The sequence below is a fragment of the Chiloscyllium punctatum genome, chromosome 6, assembly GCF_047496795.1.
Source record: "Chiloscyllium punctatum isolate Juve2018m chromosome 6, sChiPun1.3, whole genome shotgun sequence".
NCBI classification, from domain to species: Eukaryota; Metazoa; Chordata; class Chondrichthyes; order Orectolobiformes; family Hemiscylliidae; genus Chiloscyllium; species Chiloscyllium punctatum.
The window spans coordinates 30,088,318-30,105,206 of NC_092744.1; the positions used below are offsets into that span (position 1 = coordinate 30,088,318).

General features: G+C 40.2%; 1 protein-coding gene across 26 annotated transcripts in view; it reads left to right on the forward strand.

The window, feature by feature from the left end:
* The window catches only part of LOC140478823 (disks large homolog 1), a 459,945-nt gene that overhangs the window by 229,653 nt on the left and 213,403 nt on the right, over positions 1–16,889 (forward strand). The window contains exon 1 of one of the 26 annotated variants that reach the window (XM_072572263.1): positions 9,761–10,018. The exons of the other annotated variants lie outside the window; for them this stretch is intronic. Within the exon in view, the coding sequence (XP_072428364.1) occupies positions 9,776–10,018 (243 nt within the window). The 5' untranslated portion in view covers positions 9,761–9,775. Of the gene's footprint in view, positions 1–9,760; positions 10,019–16,889 lie in introns of those variants that run through there. 26 annotated transcript variants of the gene reach the window in all.

Sequence of the window (16,889 nt, forward strand, 5' to 3'; positions counted from 1 at the left end):
ATGAAATGAGAGTGGTCAAGTTTGACAAAAGGCCACACAAGTTAAAACATGAGAAAGTTATAAAATCAAAGCTAAGGGAGAAGGTAGGATTGCAGCTTAGTGAATTGGTTGGTATTTATCAGAAAATAAAAGGAAAGGACAGTATATGTGAATGCCATGTTGTACCAACAGACACAATAATAGAACAAAATTAAAGGCTTTGTACTTTAATAGGAGAATTTGGAGTAAGGTCGATGAACTGATGGTGCAAATCAAAATGGATACTTAATTTTGAGGGATATTGGCCTATTGGAGAGACCAGAGGGATGGAAAAGGTGGTGGGGTTTCACTTAATAAGAAATGAAATTACGAAAGTTGTGAGAAATTATCTAGGTTCGGATGATGTAGAATCCATTTGGGTGGAGGTAAAAACAGCAAGGGGGTGAAGACATTAGTGAAATTAATGTACAAACGCCGACCCCCCTCCCCTCCCCCCCCCCCCCCCCCCCCCCCCCAAAAAAACAACAGTAGCCACTCTGTGAGAAAGGCTATAAGTCAACATGTAAAAAGAATAGAGCTTGTAAAAAGAATAGAGCAATGATTATCGGTGACTTTTTAATCTTGTTAATCAAATTAGAAAGAGTAGATCCAAAAGCAAATTCTGTCATGAGTCTGACTGAATTTGTCAATTTTTGACCTTTAGATCTCTTGGCACGTAGACATTACATTTCGTGAGGTAGCGGGTCCAGATTGCAAGTTTGGTTTCCTTTCTCCGACTCGGTTGCCCCTCTGCCTCATCGTTAAGACATTGGGAGTCAGCTTGATGGACTCGTCACAAGTTTGAACAGATTAGTAACAAGCTCCTCCAGTCATTAATAACAATAATGCTTTGAGGACAGTATTTATTGAGTTTTCTTCATCTTCCCTTCAAACATTGGCCATTTGAAAGTTGAGAAAACAGGACCTGGCTGAATTACTTTCCAGGTGACTGGGCACAGTGTCCATTGCAGTTGGTTTTGCAGGAGTTTTGCCTGATTATATGGTAGAACTGGCTGCAAAATGGGTGCTATCTTTTGATTACCCTCCCACTGAATCTGGAGAATTTATCAGAGGCAGTGCTGGTGGAATTTTTCTCATTCTATTTGGGTTGTACAGTGATTGTGTTGCATATCATGGGAATGTAGTGACGAATACCACCTGCATGATAGGATTTTAGTTGACTTAAGGAAGTCTTTGTCAAACACTTGCTGCTATAGTTTGTAGAAAACTGAATGGGGTGTGGTTGGAGAGTACCTACTACTAAAACCTCGAGGGTGAGGGTGAATTCAGGGAGTCTCAACCTCTGTTTTCTTCTCTCTCTGTTGCTGTGTCTGTGTTTTCTGTCTGATCTCACTCTCACTCTCACCCTCTCACCCTCTCACCCTCTCACTCTCTCACCCTCACCCTCTATCTGTGTCTTCCCCTCTTCCCTCCAACTCTCCGCCCTCTTTCTCCCCTTTCTTCCTGCAAAGAAGAGGAAGGCCATGAGGTTGGATTCTATTAGCATATTCAGGAGAAAGAAGTTATCTCTAGGGGGAGTAGTTGAAAAGTAGGATTGTGTGGTCAGTCCATTTGGCCCGTCTGGTGCTTTGTTAAAGATACCTAATTCAAGTCCTTCAGATTGTAGAATATAAAATATTTCATCTGACTTGACTTCTCTGCTTCCACTTCAACAAATTTTGGCCATGCTTTGGAAATCTCATGTATGCTGTCAAAACAAGGCATTTTGATGATTCTTTTACCTGAATTCCACATTTGGAATTTGTATCTTGCCTTGAGGCTGACAAATGGATGCCAAGCATTGAAACATTTAAACTGTAAATGCTAGGAATGCTCAACAAATAATGCAACATCTGCAGATGGGCAGAAAATTAGGGTAATGTTTCAGGTCTCAGTCAGAACTGGCAGATGCTGTACATGACAGATCAAAGACAAAATGATCTGTAAAGTGATTAGGTGGAGAGCAGGAAATGATTAAATGCATAAGTGGTCATTTTCCCTTGAACTGTTTTTCCTTGTAAGCTGATCACCTGTAGTATCTTCCTGTTTTGTTGAAGTATTGTTACTCCTAAAATGTAAACTCTACAGATTCTGCCTGACCAGCTGAAAGTTTCCAGCATTTGCTGGATTTTCTTTTGTATATTTAGTTATTTTTGTTCGAATTAGAGGCTGCTATGTTCCTGCTCAGTCAAGGTTGTCTGAATGAGACTTACTTTTTAGGGCTTTCTTGTCGTCAAAAAAATTTGTTATTTATTTGAACTGTGCCAGATTTCAACCAAAGTCTGAGGTGGGTACAGCATGCCAATCCATTGCATCAGAATGGTGTCCAGAGTGAGGTATAATGCCAGTGTTTCAGGATGATGCAATTCATTAGTGACTCTACTTACAGTGCCAGTCATAAGGTATGAGTTTGCCCTTGTGATTTATGAAACAGCCTGCAACCTCAAGTATGTGGGTGGAAAGTGCAGCAGAGAATAAGGATAATGTTCAGTCATTTTGGTGTATTGATGGCTTTATTTTGTTAATATCTGCCAAAGTTTCTGTAATAGTTTTCTACCCTGAACCTTTGCAGTCTTCTCTAGACAAATTGTTTTAATCGGTTTTTGTATTGGCTGTAATGTCTTGTCACCATTCCCACTTTACGTTTATGAATCATGACAAGTTGTGCTGGGCTGATGGAAAATGCTTCAATATTGAGACTGTAATCAGATTAGATATGATTCACCAATTCCATTGTCACCACTAAAAGCAAAGTGGTGTCGTCTAAATCTGCCGATGGATGAAGGTTTTATTTTCCAAAAAGGAAAGCAAAGTCTCTGGTGTGATACAGGATAAGCGAGCATTTAAAATCTAATTTTATCTCAGGATATGTAATGAGAAGTCAATCGGCCTAGCGAAACTCATAATGGCCGTGATCTATTTAGATCCTTGTGCTTACAGACTACGTTGGTAAGGGCAAGTGATATCCTCTCCTGGCTGACCCTGGCTTTTGGCCAACCAAATGAAGAAGGTTCATTTGGCAAAGGACTGAACAGCAAGAAACTTTGTATGAAGAGAAGCTAAAGCTCAGAAGGAGCACACAAACCTCTAAACAATTCACTTACCAATCTCTTCAAACACCACCTGCCCAACCTGAGCTAGTGTGCACAAATCAGCGTTTAACATAGCCATCTCAGAATCCAGTGAACTGGAGTGAAAGCAAGGCATACTAAGACTGGAGTGATTACATAAGTAGGAGCAAAAAAGCCTGTGATAAAGCATCTCCTATTTGGAAAGCAGTAAATGATAGAAAGATATCCAAAACGGATGGCAGATAGCAAAAAAAAACTTCAGCGTTGTACTCAAAAGAGCATTTTGAATTTAAAATGGATGTTTTTGTTTTGATGTGTCATTTATGTGTTTTCAAAGTTTAAAATTTCCTTTTTAGAGGTAAGGGCAATGGATGCCACCTTTATGACTGGTTGGACACATTGATTGTCTGGATATAAGCTCTGGGCTCATTCACTGCATTTTCAGATTAGATTTGAAAAGCATGGAGAAAAATTGTACTTGGGGAAAATTGTACAACAAATAATTTTGTGGGTGAGACTCTTGTTATTCATGTCAAAATAATTAGTACTCTGTTTGCTTCTCACTGCTGCTGCTTCTTAAAAAAGGTTATGTTTTTGTAATTATGATTTGGAGATGCCGGTGTTGGACTGGGGTGTACAAAGTTAAAAATCACAGGTTAAATTCAAAGGTTATAGTCCAACAGGTTTAATTGGAAGCACACTAGCTTTCGGAGTGACGCTCCTTCATCAGGTGATTATGTTTTTGTAAATGTGGGTCTTTTACAACCTATAGTTTCAGTTGAATGGAATTGATTTGAATAGTAAGGATATAGCATAAATATAGCACCTTTTAATGCTGTTAAAGATGTTTCTTGGTAGTATGATAAAAAAAATTAGAACCAAGCTCCCCAAGACCTTGAAACTGAATGCCCAAAGTATGTCCGAAGATATATCTTAAAGTAGGAGAAATTGAAGATTTAGGGAAAGAATCCAAATTTAATGTATATATGTTAGAAGACAAAGCCACCATTGGTGGAGCAATGAAAATTCACAAGGCCAAAACTAGAAGTGTACAGTTAATTCGGAGATTTGGAGGAATGGTGAATAACTACAGAGATGGAGGGATTTGCAAGTAAGGATGCAAATGTTAAAATTGAGGTGTCATAAAACCAGGTCAGTAACTGCAAAAGTGACAGGTGAACTGACCTTTGAGCGAGTCAAAGTCTGGACAGCAGAATTTTGGATGACTTTAAGTAATAGGGAGGTGACAGCCTTATGGTATAATATAGTCAATCAATTATATTAATCCAGAAATCCAGGTGATGTCCTGGGGACCTGAATTTGAATTCTGCTATGGCAGATAGTGGGATTTGATCTCAATGAAATTATCTGGAATTAAGTATCTAATATAATGGAAAAACAATCTACCTGGTTCACAAATGCCCTTTTGGGAAAGAAACTGCCTTCCTTGCTGAGTTTGGACTACATGTGACTCCAGATCCATGGCATTGTTAGCTTTTAACTGCCTTCTGAAATGGCTGAACAACATTCAGATGTAACAATCGCTAGAAAGTCTCAAAAAAGAAATGAAATTGGGTAGGCACCAGAAGCAACAACAGCAACAGGGTTCCTGTCAACCCTGCAAAATTGTCCTATTAGTGTCGTCTTGGGGCTGATGGTAAATTGGACAAGGTGTCTCAGACTAGCCACACAACAACCTGACATTATTTGTGAGGTATTATTCTGTGAGTAGACTATCCCAGATGGAACCATCACCATCCTATCCCACTGGCAAGACTGGTTCAGCTGAGGTGGCAGCACAGTTGTATCTACTTTGTTGGAACAGAGTTACCTTGGGAGTTACCCTAGGGATCCTCAACATTGAGCCTGGACCCCATGAAGTTTCATCAGTTCAAACATTGCTGACAAAACCTCCTTCTGATTACCATGTGCTACCATCCTTTGGCTGAGAAACGGTGCTCCGCTTTGAGAAACTGTGGGATTTTAATGTCCTTCACCAAGAATGACTTGAAAGTAGCACTGCTGATGGAACTAGTTCAGTCACTACTGCCATGCTAAATGGGACAGACTTCAAACAGATCTAGCAGCTCAAGAGTGGGTTTATGATGTACTGTTGTCCATTGGTAATGGCAGAATCAGAAGCAGCAAAATCATATGCCAAAACAACCTGCAACTTCATGGCCTGGTATGGTATTTCTTTCGCTTTACCATTGCCGTCAAGCCAAGGGATCAACTCCGCTTCAATGAACTATGCAAGCAGTCATGCCTGGAACAGCATCAAGCAAACCTAAAAACATGTCAACCTGGTGAAGCTACAAAATACTACTGTATGCATGCCAAACAGCATAAGCAGCAAGTGATTGACAGAGCTAAGTGATTCCACAATCAGTGAATCTAAACTCTGCAGTCCTGCCACTGGAGATCACTGACGGAGGAGTCTCCACAAATATCTTCATCCCCAGTGATGGGAGCGACCCACACATCAATGCCAAAATTGAGGCTCATTTGCAACAATCTTCAGCCAGTAGTGCTAAATGGATGATCCATCTCTGCCTTTCCCAGAGGTCCCCAGCATCACTGCAAGCAACTAACATTTCTGCCACAAAAATGCCTGGCAATGACTATAACATTAAAAGGCAATCTAACTACTGCCTCTTGTTATCATAACTGAATTCCCCACTATCAACTTCCTGAGGTTTCCATTGACCAGAAGCGCAATTGGATTAGCCATATAAATACAATGGCTACAAGAGCAGGTCAGTGCCTAGGAATACTGTGGTGAGTTACTCCTCTCCTTACTCCCAAGGTGTGTCCACCATCTAAAAGGCACAAGTCAGGAGTGTGATGGAATACTCTCCGCTTGCCTGGATGTGCGCAGCTCCAACAACACTCAAGAAGCTTGACACTGTCCAGGACAAAGTAACTGGCATGATTGGCACCATATTCAGAAACATTCACTCCTTCGCCACTGGTACTCGGGAGCAACAGTATGTACCATATTTATGATACACTGGAGAAATTCACCAAATTTCTTTAGCGCCTTCCAAACTGATGGCCATTTCCATCAGAGATCTACTTAGTACAGAGATGAGGAGGAATTTCTTTTGTGGGCAGTGAATCAATTGAATGAAAACATAGGAACAGATGCAAGACCTATGGCCTATTGATTCTGCTGTGCCATTCAGTGAGATTATGGCTGATCTGATAATCCTCAACTTCGCTTTCCTACCTTCTCCCCCATGACCTTAGTTTGCTCCACAAATTTAATATCTATCTTTCCTTGCCTTGAAAGCAATCTGCATTAAAGAATGTAATAGGTTCTCTGCTCTGAAAAGAAATTCCTCCTCAGCTCTATACTCTATCTTTGACTAAGCCCTCTGTTCCTAAACTCGCAGGAAACAATTCTCCACATCAAAACTGTCAAGCCCCTTAAGAATCTTTTATGTTTCAATAAGGTTGCCCCTCATTCTTCTAAACACCAATGAGTACAAGCCAAAACTACTCAACATAGGTTTCATCAGAAAAACTCAGTATTCGTGGAATCAGCCTAGTGAACCCCCTCTTGACTGCCTCCAGTGCTAGTACATCTTTCCTTATATAAAGGGAAGTGTTCACAGTATTCTGGATGAGGTCTTACTTTCTATAGTTTTAGCAAGACTTTACAAAGCAAAAGAGGGGACGGATAGAATTGTGGAGGTGGGAGATTGATTTAATGAAGTAGTATTTCCACCATTAAATCATTCTAAAGTACCTAAGTTATGGAAAAGCCTGTGTATCATCACTAAATTTTGTCAACTGTTGAGTGACTTAAAATGCCATGTGCTTGCATGTCCTAGTTCTCAGCTTCTTCTGTTAAGAAGTGAACAAAATTATTTGTGCTTTTGTGCTCACCTTGTGTGTCTATGAACATACAAAAATGATGGGCATTTTTACTCTACTTTACAAGTAATATGGACAATTAACTTTGATGCAAAAAGGATTCCAAGGGATCAGGAGATTTTTTTTTTAAGAGGAATGCTCACTTGTGTCTCTGGAAAGTCATTGAAATGTAAATGCCTATGTGGAGGATCCTCAAGATGAAAGATGATTTATGAATTTATTGCTTCTATTGCCTGAATATTTACAGAAACACTCCACACTCCATATCCAAAAACTTAATAGCTAACACACAGCGGCATGACAAACAAGTGTGAACAGCCACCATTCATCTCCATTGTGCGGCAGTGGCTTATGATATTGAATCATTTGTATGGATAATGGAAGTATTGATTCTGTGGCTACATGGTCAAACTTGTCTAGAAATAGCAAGTATTGTCCCAAGGACTGGCCTGGAGAAGGCAGTTTCAGGCTACTTGGGACAGAAAGATATTTACCAGCTGGGCAAAAGGAGTCCTGTTTAAGCAGCCAACTTGAACAGTGGGCAGAGGAGCTGAACTGTTTTCACTTGCAAGGCTATATTTTTCTCTACAGAAGCATGGACATATCTTTGTGTGACTTAGTCATAGAGATGTAAGCTCAGAAACTGATCCTTCGGTCCAACTCATCCATGCCGACCAGATATCCCAACCTAATCTAGTCCCTATGCCAGCACTTGGCCCAATACCCTCTAAACCCTTCCTACTCACAGTGGTGTACCACAAAGGATTGGTGCTGGGTCCACTGCTTTTTGTCATTTAAATAAAAGATTTGGATGTGAACATAGGAGATATAGTTAGTAAGTTTGCAGATGACCCCAAAATTGGAGGTTAGATTAGATTACTTAGTGTGGAAACAAGCCCTTCAGCCCAACAAGTCCACACCGACCCACCGAAGCGCAACCCACCCAGACCCATTTCCCTACATTTACCCCTGCACCTAACACTATATGGGCAATTTAGAATGGCCAATTCACCTAACCTGCACATTTTTTGGACTGTGGGAGGAAACCGGAGCACCCGGAGGAAACCCATGCAGGCACTGGGAGAATGTGCAAACTCCACACAGTCAGTTGCCTGAGGTGGGAATTGAACCTGGGTCTCTGGCGCTGTGAGGCAGCAGTGCTAACCACTGTGCCACTGTGTAGTGGATAGTGTAGAAGGTTATCTCAGATTACAATGAGACATCTTAGCAACTTCCAAAATTCAGTTATCTTCAAAGATCAAGGAGCGAGAGCCTTCTTCACTGCAATGTTTCATCTTTGATAACTGATTATGGACTGCTAATTTGTTTCTTGTTACTCCATTAATAATTTAAGTGCAAGTGTCCACTGAATTGATCTCTTCAATGCAAATATATCTCTGTATCTGAAGGTGTCATGATTTTGTTGCTTCACGTTTTGAGTGGTATGTGAATAAACACTTACTTTTGGTTTTAAATTTATTAGAAAATGTATTTGTTGTGACGAGAGGATAAGCACATTCAAAAGGTTGAAGCCTCTTCTCAAAATATGCCTGTCATTGCCCTCATTCAAGAATCATAGAGGTTAAGAATAAATGGAAACATTATCTCCCCATTTCTCCCTGTCTATACCAATATTCTGACTCAAATCTTACCTCACATTTGCCATTGTTATCATACAGGATTGTGTTTTCAAGATTTTACCTGTGGCTATGTATCTCTCTAGTCTAACCACAGATGTCCAGTTAAAAATGGAATCCTTACACATTGTGCACATTGTAATTTCTTTGCTTCCACCTTGGTGAAAGACAAAATGAAAATGACTTTGATCCCTCTTGGGATGGATGCTCTGAAAGTGATGGTTTTGCATGTTGTATTCATGCGTTTCACCCAAGTCCATTAAACCTCCGCAGAGTCATTCTGCTTTAAGGAGAATTTCACTGCATGATGGTTTGTTTCAGTGAAATATTGATTCAGCCTTGCGACTGCTGAAGTGGGAATGTTGACCGCATTGTTGATTTCTAAGTGAGTTGGATAATTTCACGCTGTTGATATCACAGTCTAAATAGTCCTTCAATATGCCTGGTTTCCGGTGGTTATTCCCTGTTGACTTTTCAATGGAAAGGATTGTCAATATCTCTGCATAAGCGCTGTACAAAGCACATAATAAAAGATACTACTTGTGGTGGATTATGTATTTTGTATTCCGATTATAGGTAGAAACATTTTCAACCACTTGAATTAAACTTTGTAAATATCACTGAAGCACAAGGTTCTGAGTGACAGACTATGTGGCATGGATGCCACAGTATGATTTTTTTTGAGTGTTGGTGTAAGGATTGCAAACAAATACTTCCGTCCAATCTCCTCTTTCAAATCACTGCCAACCACCCTCTCCCTCCCTCTCGTCTCTGTCAAAGAATAGGCAGTTCCAAGTTCAGTCCATTTATGTTCATACCTGTTAATTGATCTTGCATCTGCCTTTCAAAATAGTTACAAACCCATAGGGAACAACCGGCTTTAAGTCTTCTGTAGCTTCACTGGTAATAGTTGATGGAAAAGAGAAAGCAAAGCTACGTTAATTAGGGCCCTCTGCACTGTGATTTTCAAAGAGCTGGTGTTGTCATAGTTTTAAACTCATTCTGTGTTCTCCAGCTCTGAGGAACTTTCAGACATTTTCAACTGCTGCAGGTAGCCAGGTTCTGTCTCCTGTATTTTGTGATGCTGATGTAATTCTATCTGCAGTTGCTTCTACGTGCTCCATTTGGCAGCTGGTAGTGGGAGACTCTGCCCAGCAACCACCTGCAGAGATGAATTACATCTTCGGCAACAACACGTCGCTTTTGTACTCGCGTCCCAACAGAAGCAATGCTGGCGCTGGACTGAATTCTGCTGGGCAGAGATTGAAGCAATGCACAAAACGGAGTTCAGCTGATGAGCTGAACTTGCAAGAGAATGAAGTTGAAACTTCTCGCTGGAGGACTGTGCTGGCGTTTTTTACCCGCAGACACTATTTTATTGACTGTTTTTCCACAAGTGGCGGTTGTATTCAGGTAAAATTATGCTAACAGAAATAAGTTCAAATCTATTTTTTTCAAGTTAGATAAACAGAGGTGCATTACTTTGGAGTGTTACAGTAAAATGAAGTTAGGAAATTCTTCCATTTCGCAATGGATAATTTGATGGAGTAGAAAGCAACAGTTTAGTCTTAGTTTTAATGTTTGCTTTCTGCTTTTGTACAAATGTAATGTAGATCTGATAACCTGGTTTGATATAATTCACTTTGGTCTTTAACTGCTTTGATGATATGCACACACACCCACATTGGCTTTTTCCTACGAAAGGGAAGGTGGTGGTGATCCAATTCTTGTTTACCTTTTGTGATTAAGTTAGCTTTGAAATGATTTGAAATAGCTGCAACTGTAGCTTGTATTGTCTGACCGTCCAAAACAATGCCCACCATTGCTGGTGTATTGAATTGTACACTCAAATGGTGCTAAAGTAAATGCCCCTTGTGGCTTCAGATTGGATTTCAGTTGATAGTGCTTGCTTTTCAACACAACAGATAGAGAATGTTATTAAACTTTTGAACGTGCTGCTTAATTTGCAATATAATTGTGTTATTATTGTTCCATATTTGCTTCCCATGCATTCACAATACTAGTGGTTATTAAAGTTGTAGCTAAAGTTGTAATAACACCATACATTATTTCGGTAATATTATCCAGATACTGAATGCCATTTTGGTCCTTTGTGCTCTCCAAAATTTCTGCGCAACACAAGCATGTACACAATACCCGATTAGCAATATGAGAGAGCTAGAGATGACAGCTAGTACAATAGCAGCAGCAGTTTGGCTGGTGGTTTCTTTTTCTTTGCAAAATTAGTGATAAATAATTTAAGTTGTAGTGCCTACTGGGATGGGTTTTAAGTTAAATGCGAGGGTGTGACTATAGTTCTGTCTAAAAATGTAATTCCACTGCACTTTGAGACCATCAGCTTCAGTTTGAGTTTCAACCAGGCAGAGCCATGTTCATACTACTTAGCTCTAACAGCCATGGGCAGGACGGTCTCGAATTTGAAGTACAAGTACATAGAGAGTGAGGAATTGAGAATCTTTGCCTTAAAGATACTTCAGTGTTCGCTCCAATAGCTTTATAAAGCATTCCGTGGGATCCAGTAGATCCCCCTACGTGCTTTCAGAACCAGGCTTATGACGCTGAGTACGTTTATTACCATTATGGTATCAAATCACAGAATGTTTAGGTTACTTTGATTTGCTGCCAGTTTAATACAGGGCTTGTCTCCTGATTTGCACTGCGTGTTCAGTATTAGTGCAAAATGTAAGTTATTTCATACCTTCCATACATTGTGATAGTATTAAATCGTCCGGAATCTCATGGTTCACATTATATAATGAACTTGCACAATTGTTGATCAGGTATCAAAACATATTAATGTTATTTTGATTGGCAATAAAGTGGGTACAATATGTTAATTAAATGGTTAGCAAGGTTAGATCTCATGGAATACAGGGAGAACTAGCCACTTGGATGCAGAACTGGCTCAAAGGTAGAAGACAGGGTAGTAGTGGAGGGTTGCTTTTCAGATGGAGGCCTATGACCATTGGACTGCCACCAGGATCAGTGCTGGGTCAACTACTTTTTGTCATTTATGTAAATGATTTGGATGTGAGCTTAGGAGGTATAGTTAGTAAGTTTGCAGATGACACCAAAATTGGAAGTGTTGTGGACAGCGAAGAAGGTTACCTCAAACGGGATCTTGATCAGACGGACCAATGGGCTGAGAAGTGGCAGATGGAATTTAATTTAGATAAGTGTGAGGTGCTGCATTTTGGGAAAGCAAATCTTAGCAGGGCGTATACACTTCATGGTAAGGTCCTAGGGAGTGTTGCTAAAGAAAGAGACCTTGGAGTATAGGTTCATAGTTCCTTGAAAGTAGATTCATAGGTAGATAGGATAGTGAAGAATGCATTTGGTAGACTTTCCTTTATTGGTCAGAGTATTGAGTACAGGAGTTGGGAGGTCATGTTGCGGCTGTACAGGACATTGGTTAGTCCACTTTTGGAAAATTGCGTGCAATTCTGGTCTCCTTCCTATCGGAAGAATGTTGTGAAACTTGCGAGGGTTCAGAAAAGATTTACAAGGATGCTGCCAGGGTTGGAGGATTTGAGCTATAGGGAGAGGCTGAACAGGCTGGGACTGTTTTCCCTGGAGCATTGGAGACTGAGGGGTGACCTTATAAATGTTTATAAAGTCATGAGGGGCATGGATAGGGTAAATAGGCAAAGTCTTTCCTGGGGTGGGGGAATCAGAACTAGAGGGTATAAGTTTAGGGTGAAAGGAGAAGGATATAATAGGGACCTAAGGGGCAACTTTGTTACACAGACGGTAGTGTGAATGTGGAACGAGCTGCCAGAGGAAGTGGTGCAGACTGGTACAGTTGCAGCATTTAAAAGGAATGTGGATGGGTATATGAATTGGAAGTGCTGGGAAATGGGACTAGATTAGGTTAGGATATCAGGTTGGCATGGATGAATCGGACCGAAGGGTCTGTTTCCGTGCTGTACAGCTCTTTGACTGTATAACTTTGAATCCTGTAATGCTCGCAAGTTCCTTCCACCAATTTACGTGCTAGCCTACACATTTTAACAGTTAACATGAACTGAGTTTTTAACATTTTGAATGTGGTTAAACCGAAATGTGTTTTTTGTAGATCACACGCATTTCAGTTATCAACATTCTGCATAGATAAGAGATGACTTTTGATGCTTTTTTAAAAAATGTTTCCATTTGATGATACAAAAATGAGCAGGTTTCTCTGTGAGGTTTACTCCTTCCTTCCAGACCTTGACATTCAATAATACGACATGCTGCATAGTGACATGAGTTAAGAAAGGTCAGCTGAACTGATCTCAGTGTCTTTCTAGTTGGGTGTGGCAGTGGCAAGGTTCCAACACAATTTTCATTACCTTAAAGGGACAAGTTTGACACCTTGAGTTGAAGTGTGTGGGCACCTGTGATTTTTGTCTGTGAAGTATGTCAGAATGTTTTCTCATGTTAAAAGTAATATTTAAAGGCAAGTTGTTACTGATTAGCTCTGGAGTTAAGCTGGCCATGTAGTGCATCCTACTATTTACTGAACTGATGAACGTGCAGGAGCTCCTTTGTCCACTGGAAAGATCATGAACATGGTGTATTTGAAATGATACTCCTTACCAGTGTGTGCACCTTCTACCAATGTCCAGTTCTAAAAAGGAAAGTTTGTTCTATTATTGTTGTGGAAGGATAAATTGGGCCTGGGGTGGGTCCAGATCACAAGAATGATCCCAGGAATGAAAAGCTTAACCTATAAGGAACATTTGCTGGGACTAGACTGTGTTTGGAAGGGTGATCTAACTGAAAGTTACAGAATACTGAACAGAGTGGACATTGGGAAGATGTTTCCATTGGCAGGAGAGATGAGGACCTGAGGGCACTGCCTTTGAAAAAAAGGAAGACCCTTTAAAATAGAGTTAAGGAGAAACTTCTTTCGCCAAAGGATCGTGAATCTTGTGGAATTCATTGCCACAGAAGGCTGTGGAGGCCGGGTCATGGAGTACATTTAAGACCGTAATAAATAGGTTCTTAATAGGGGATCAAAGGTTACAGAGAGAAAGTGGGAGAATGGGGTTGAAAGATCTATCAGCCATGATCAAATGGCAGAGCAGACTCGATGGGCTGAATTTCTGGTCCTCTGTCTTATCATGTCCTCGTTCTGCTACATGGGGCATGTGCAGTAATGTCTTTGTTGCCTTGTTTTTGTTCAAGCTGTTATGAATCTACACCCTTTATACTTCAAGAGGCATGAAGTAACAGCTAATAATAGGTACGGATTGCAACTGCCAATCGATTATTAAGAGCCCTGATTGTCAGAGGTGTGTTTGGGGTCAACATGGTGAATGTCAGTGTAAGCCTCTGGTTCCTTTAAACCCTGCACCATATTTTAACTGATCCCTTGACTGCACTGAGTGGAGGTGGAATTGCCCTGGGAGTCCTGAAGTACTGAAGCTGTCCATGTCTATATTTAACAAGACCTAGACAATATTGAAGTTTGACCTAGCAATGGCAAGAAACATTTGTGCTGCACAAATGCCAGGCAATGACCACTTCTAATAAGAGACAATCTAACAATAGCCCTTTGCCATGCAATGGTTTTACCATCACTGAATCAGCTGCTATTAATACCCTGGGCATCAACATTGTCCAGAAACTGACTGTGCTCACCATATAAAAGTGACTACAAAAGTAGGTCAGAGGTTAGAAATACTGCAATGAGTACTACCCTCCTAACTCATCAAAACCTGTCTACCATCTACAAAACAGGGATTTGATGGAATACTCTCTCCTTGCCTGGTTAGGTGCAGCTCCAACAGTAGTCCAGAAGCTTGAGACCATCTGGGACAGAGCAACCTGCTTGATTGGCAACACATCCACAAGCATCCAATCCCTCTACCACCTGACTCTCATTCAGAGTAGTACGTCCCATCTACGCATTGCAGCAATTCGCCAAAGATCCTTAGCACCTTCCAAACCCACAACCTCTTCGATCTAGAATGACAAGAGCAGCAGATATGGGGGCACAAGTTCACCAACAAGCCACTCACCATCCTGACTTGGAAATCTAGAACTGTTCCTTCTCTGTCACAGGCTCAGAATCTTGGAATTCCTTCACCTTGGGGTATTGTGGGTCTACCAGCAGTACACAGACTGCAATGGTTCAAGGAGGCACATCACCACCATCTTTTTACGTGGAACTAGGGATGGGCAGTAAATGCAGGCCAGCCAAAGATGCCCACTTCCTACAAATGAATAGAAAATAATGTTCGATTTTGTATTCAATATTTTAATGCTTTGTTTCTGTGCATTCAAAATGGTTTTTCCACATTATAATTTTTAATCTTCCTATGTGGAAAAACAATGACACAATAACCGCAGTTTGCTGTTAATCTGACCACTACTTGCTGATAAAAGAATGAGGCCATCCGATCTCAGAAAAAGCAATCAGGCATATTTGTGGTAATTTATTCTGCAGTTTCCTCTATATGCACTAATAGGATGATTTCTCAATATTGGCATTGCAAGTTTAATATTCCCATTCCTCACTCAGTTTTTCTATGTGAGGAGGGAAGTCTCATTCAATTCTTAGTGACATTTGAATACAAAACTGGTCCTTTTCTTGATCTCTAATTGTGAGAGCAATAGCCCTGTTTTTCCCTTCTGGTGAGCAGCCTGATGTACATTTGTAGATCAGCTTTAGAAGTGAAACTATTGTCATCCTGTTCCTGCCTCAGTCAAAGCAAAACACACAGACATAGTTTATTTTTCCTCTTTCATCTTTTTTCTGGGCCCTGGCCCTGGAGGGAGAGAGAAAGATCACCTATGTGCGCAGATTAATGACTTCTCGGTCTTCTCTCGCACAGCAGTTTCTTAATGAATTATATAGTCATTTGCAGGGAGCAGCATCCAGATAAGGCAACATCCATACTGATTTGGTGACCATTGCGATCAATGAGTGTCAATAGTAAAGATTAAGCCATCTGATGTTACACAATGAATGTTCTTAACCTTGTTAACTGGCTTCAAATAATGCTTTCACCTTTACATACTGCTGCTTCATCTTGTTAAATGGCTTTACGTAATGAATGCTTTTCCACCTTATTAACCCACCACCCCTGCCTCAAGCACCCATTGTTTACTGCAACTTCTTACCTGATCCGAGTCATGCTAGCTGAACCGTTTGTTTCACAAAACTCAAAACTTATCTCTTTCCCTACCTGCTCAAACCTTATACACTTTCTCAAAACCTCCTATGAGTTGAATGAAATAAGCACTGGTAGTTTTAGGTTCGCTTAGATTCCCTCCAGTGTGGAAATAGGCCCTTTGGACCAACAAGTCCACACCGACCCTCCGAAGAGTAACCCACCCAGATGCATTTCCCTCTGACTAATGCACCTCACACTATGGGCAATTTAACATGGCCAATTCACCTGACCTGCACATCTTTAGACTGTGGGAGGAAACCAGATCTGGAGATAATTGTTTCTTTTGTGTCTGTCCATACTAACTTAATTTTAAAATTGCTAGAGCAGCAAATGACCAGATTCCACACTGAAAATGTGAATTAATTATTCATTTTCAACTTTGCAGTTCCATTCTACTTGTTACTTGCCCTCATTTACTACAGTGGCAAGTGGGAGGATTATGTGGAAGATGTAATATTGGTAGAAACATTTCTGTAGTAATTAAAAAAAACTTCTTCTAGCTATATATTTTGTTGTTTTGAAATCTAATCAATCCTTACAATTCACTCACTAAATACAGAAATGTTTCTCTACCACACAACTTGATTTTACCATCTTTTTCAATTTATTTAGACGTGTTATTTATTTTGCACATTTAACATGGAATACTGAAACACTTTTCAAATGGAGGAGGAAAATTGCAATAACTAAAACAGGAGCCGTTAAGCATTTTGACATTTTAAGGATTGCATATGCCAGACATTAAATCCATTTGTAAGGACCTTTTTTTATTAAATGTATAAAAACAAAAGTAAGGTGAGTTAGCAACACAACACCCTTGCAAAATGATTGCTCAGAAATGCTTCCTGATGAAGTATAATGAGTTCATTTTCCTTTCATACCAATATTCTCAATGAAATAGTTAAATTTTAATGTGACTTCTATGACAATGCAAGGTGTATAGGTGGGAAGAAAAAATGTAAAGGTGTATTATGTCTTGAGTATATGGGAAAGGAAAAGTAGGTCATTTGACCTCTCAATCCTGCTCCATCATTCAACAAGATCATGGTTGATCTGTTTGTATTTCTGATTCCACATTGTTATCCACCCTGATAACCTTT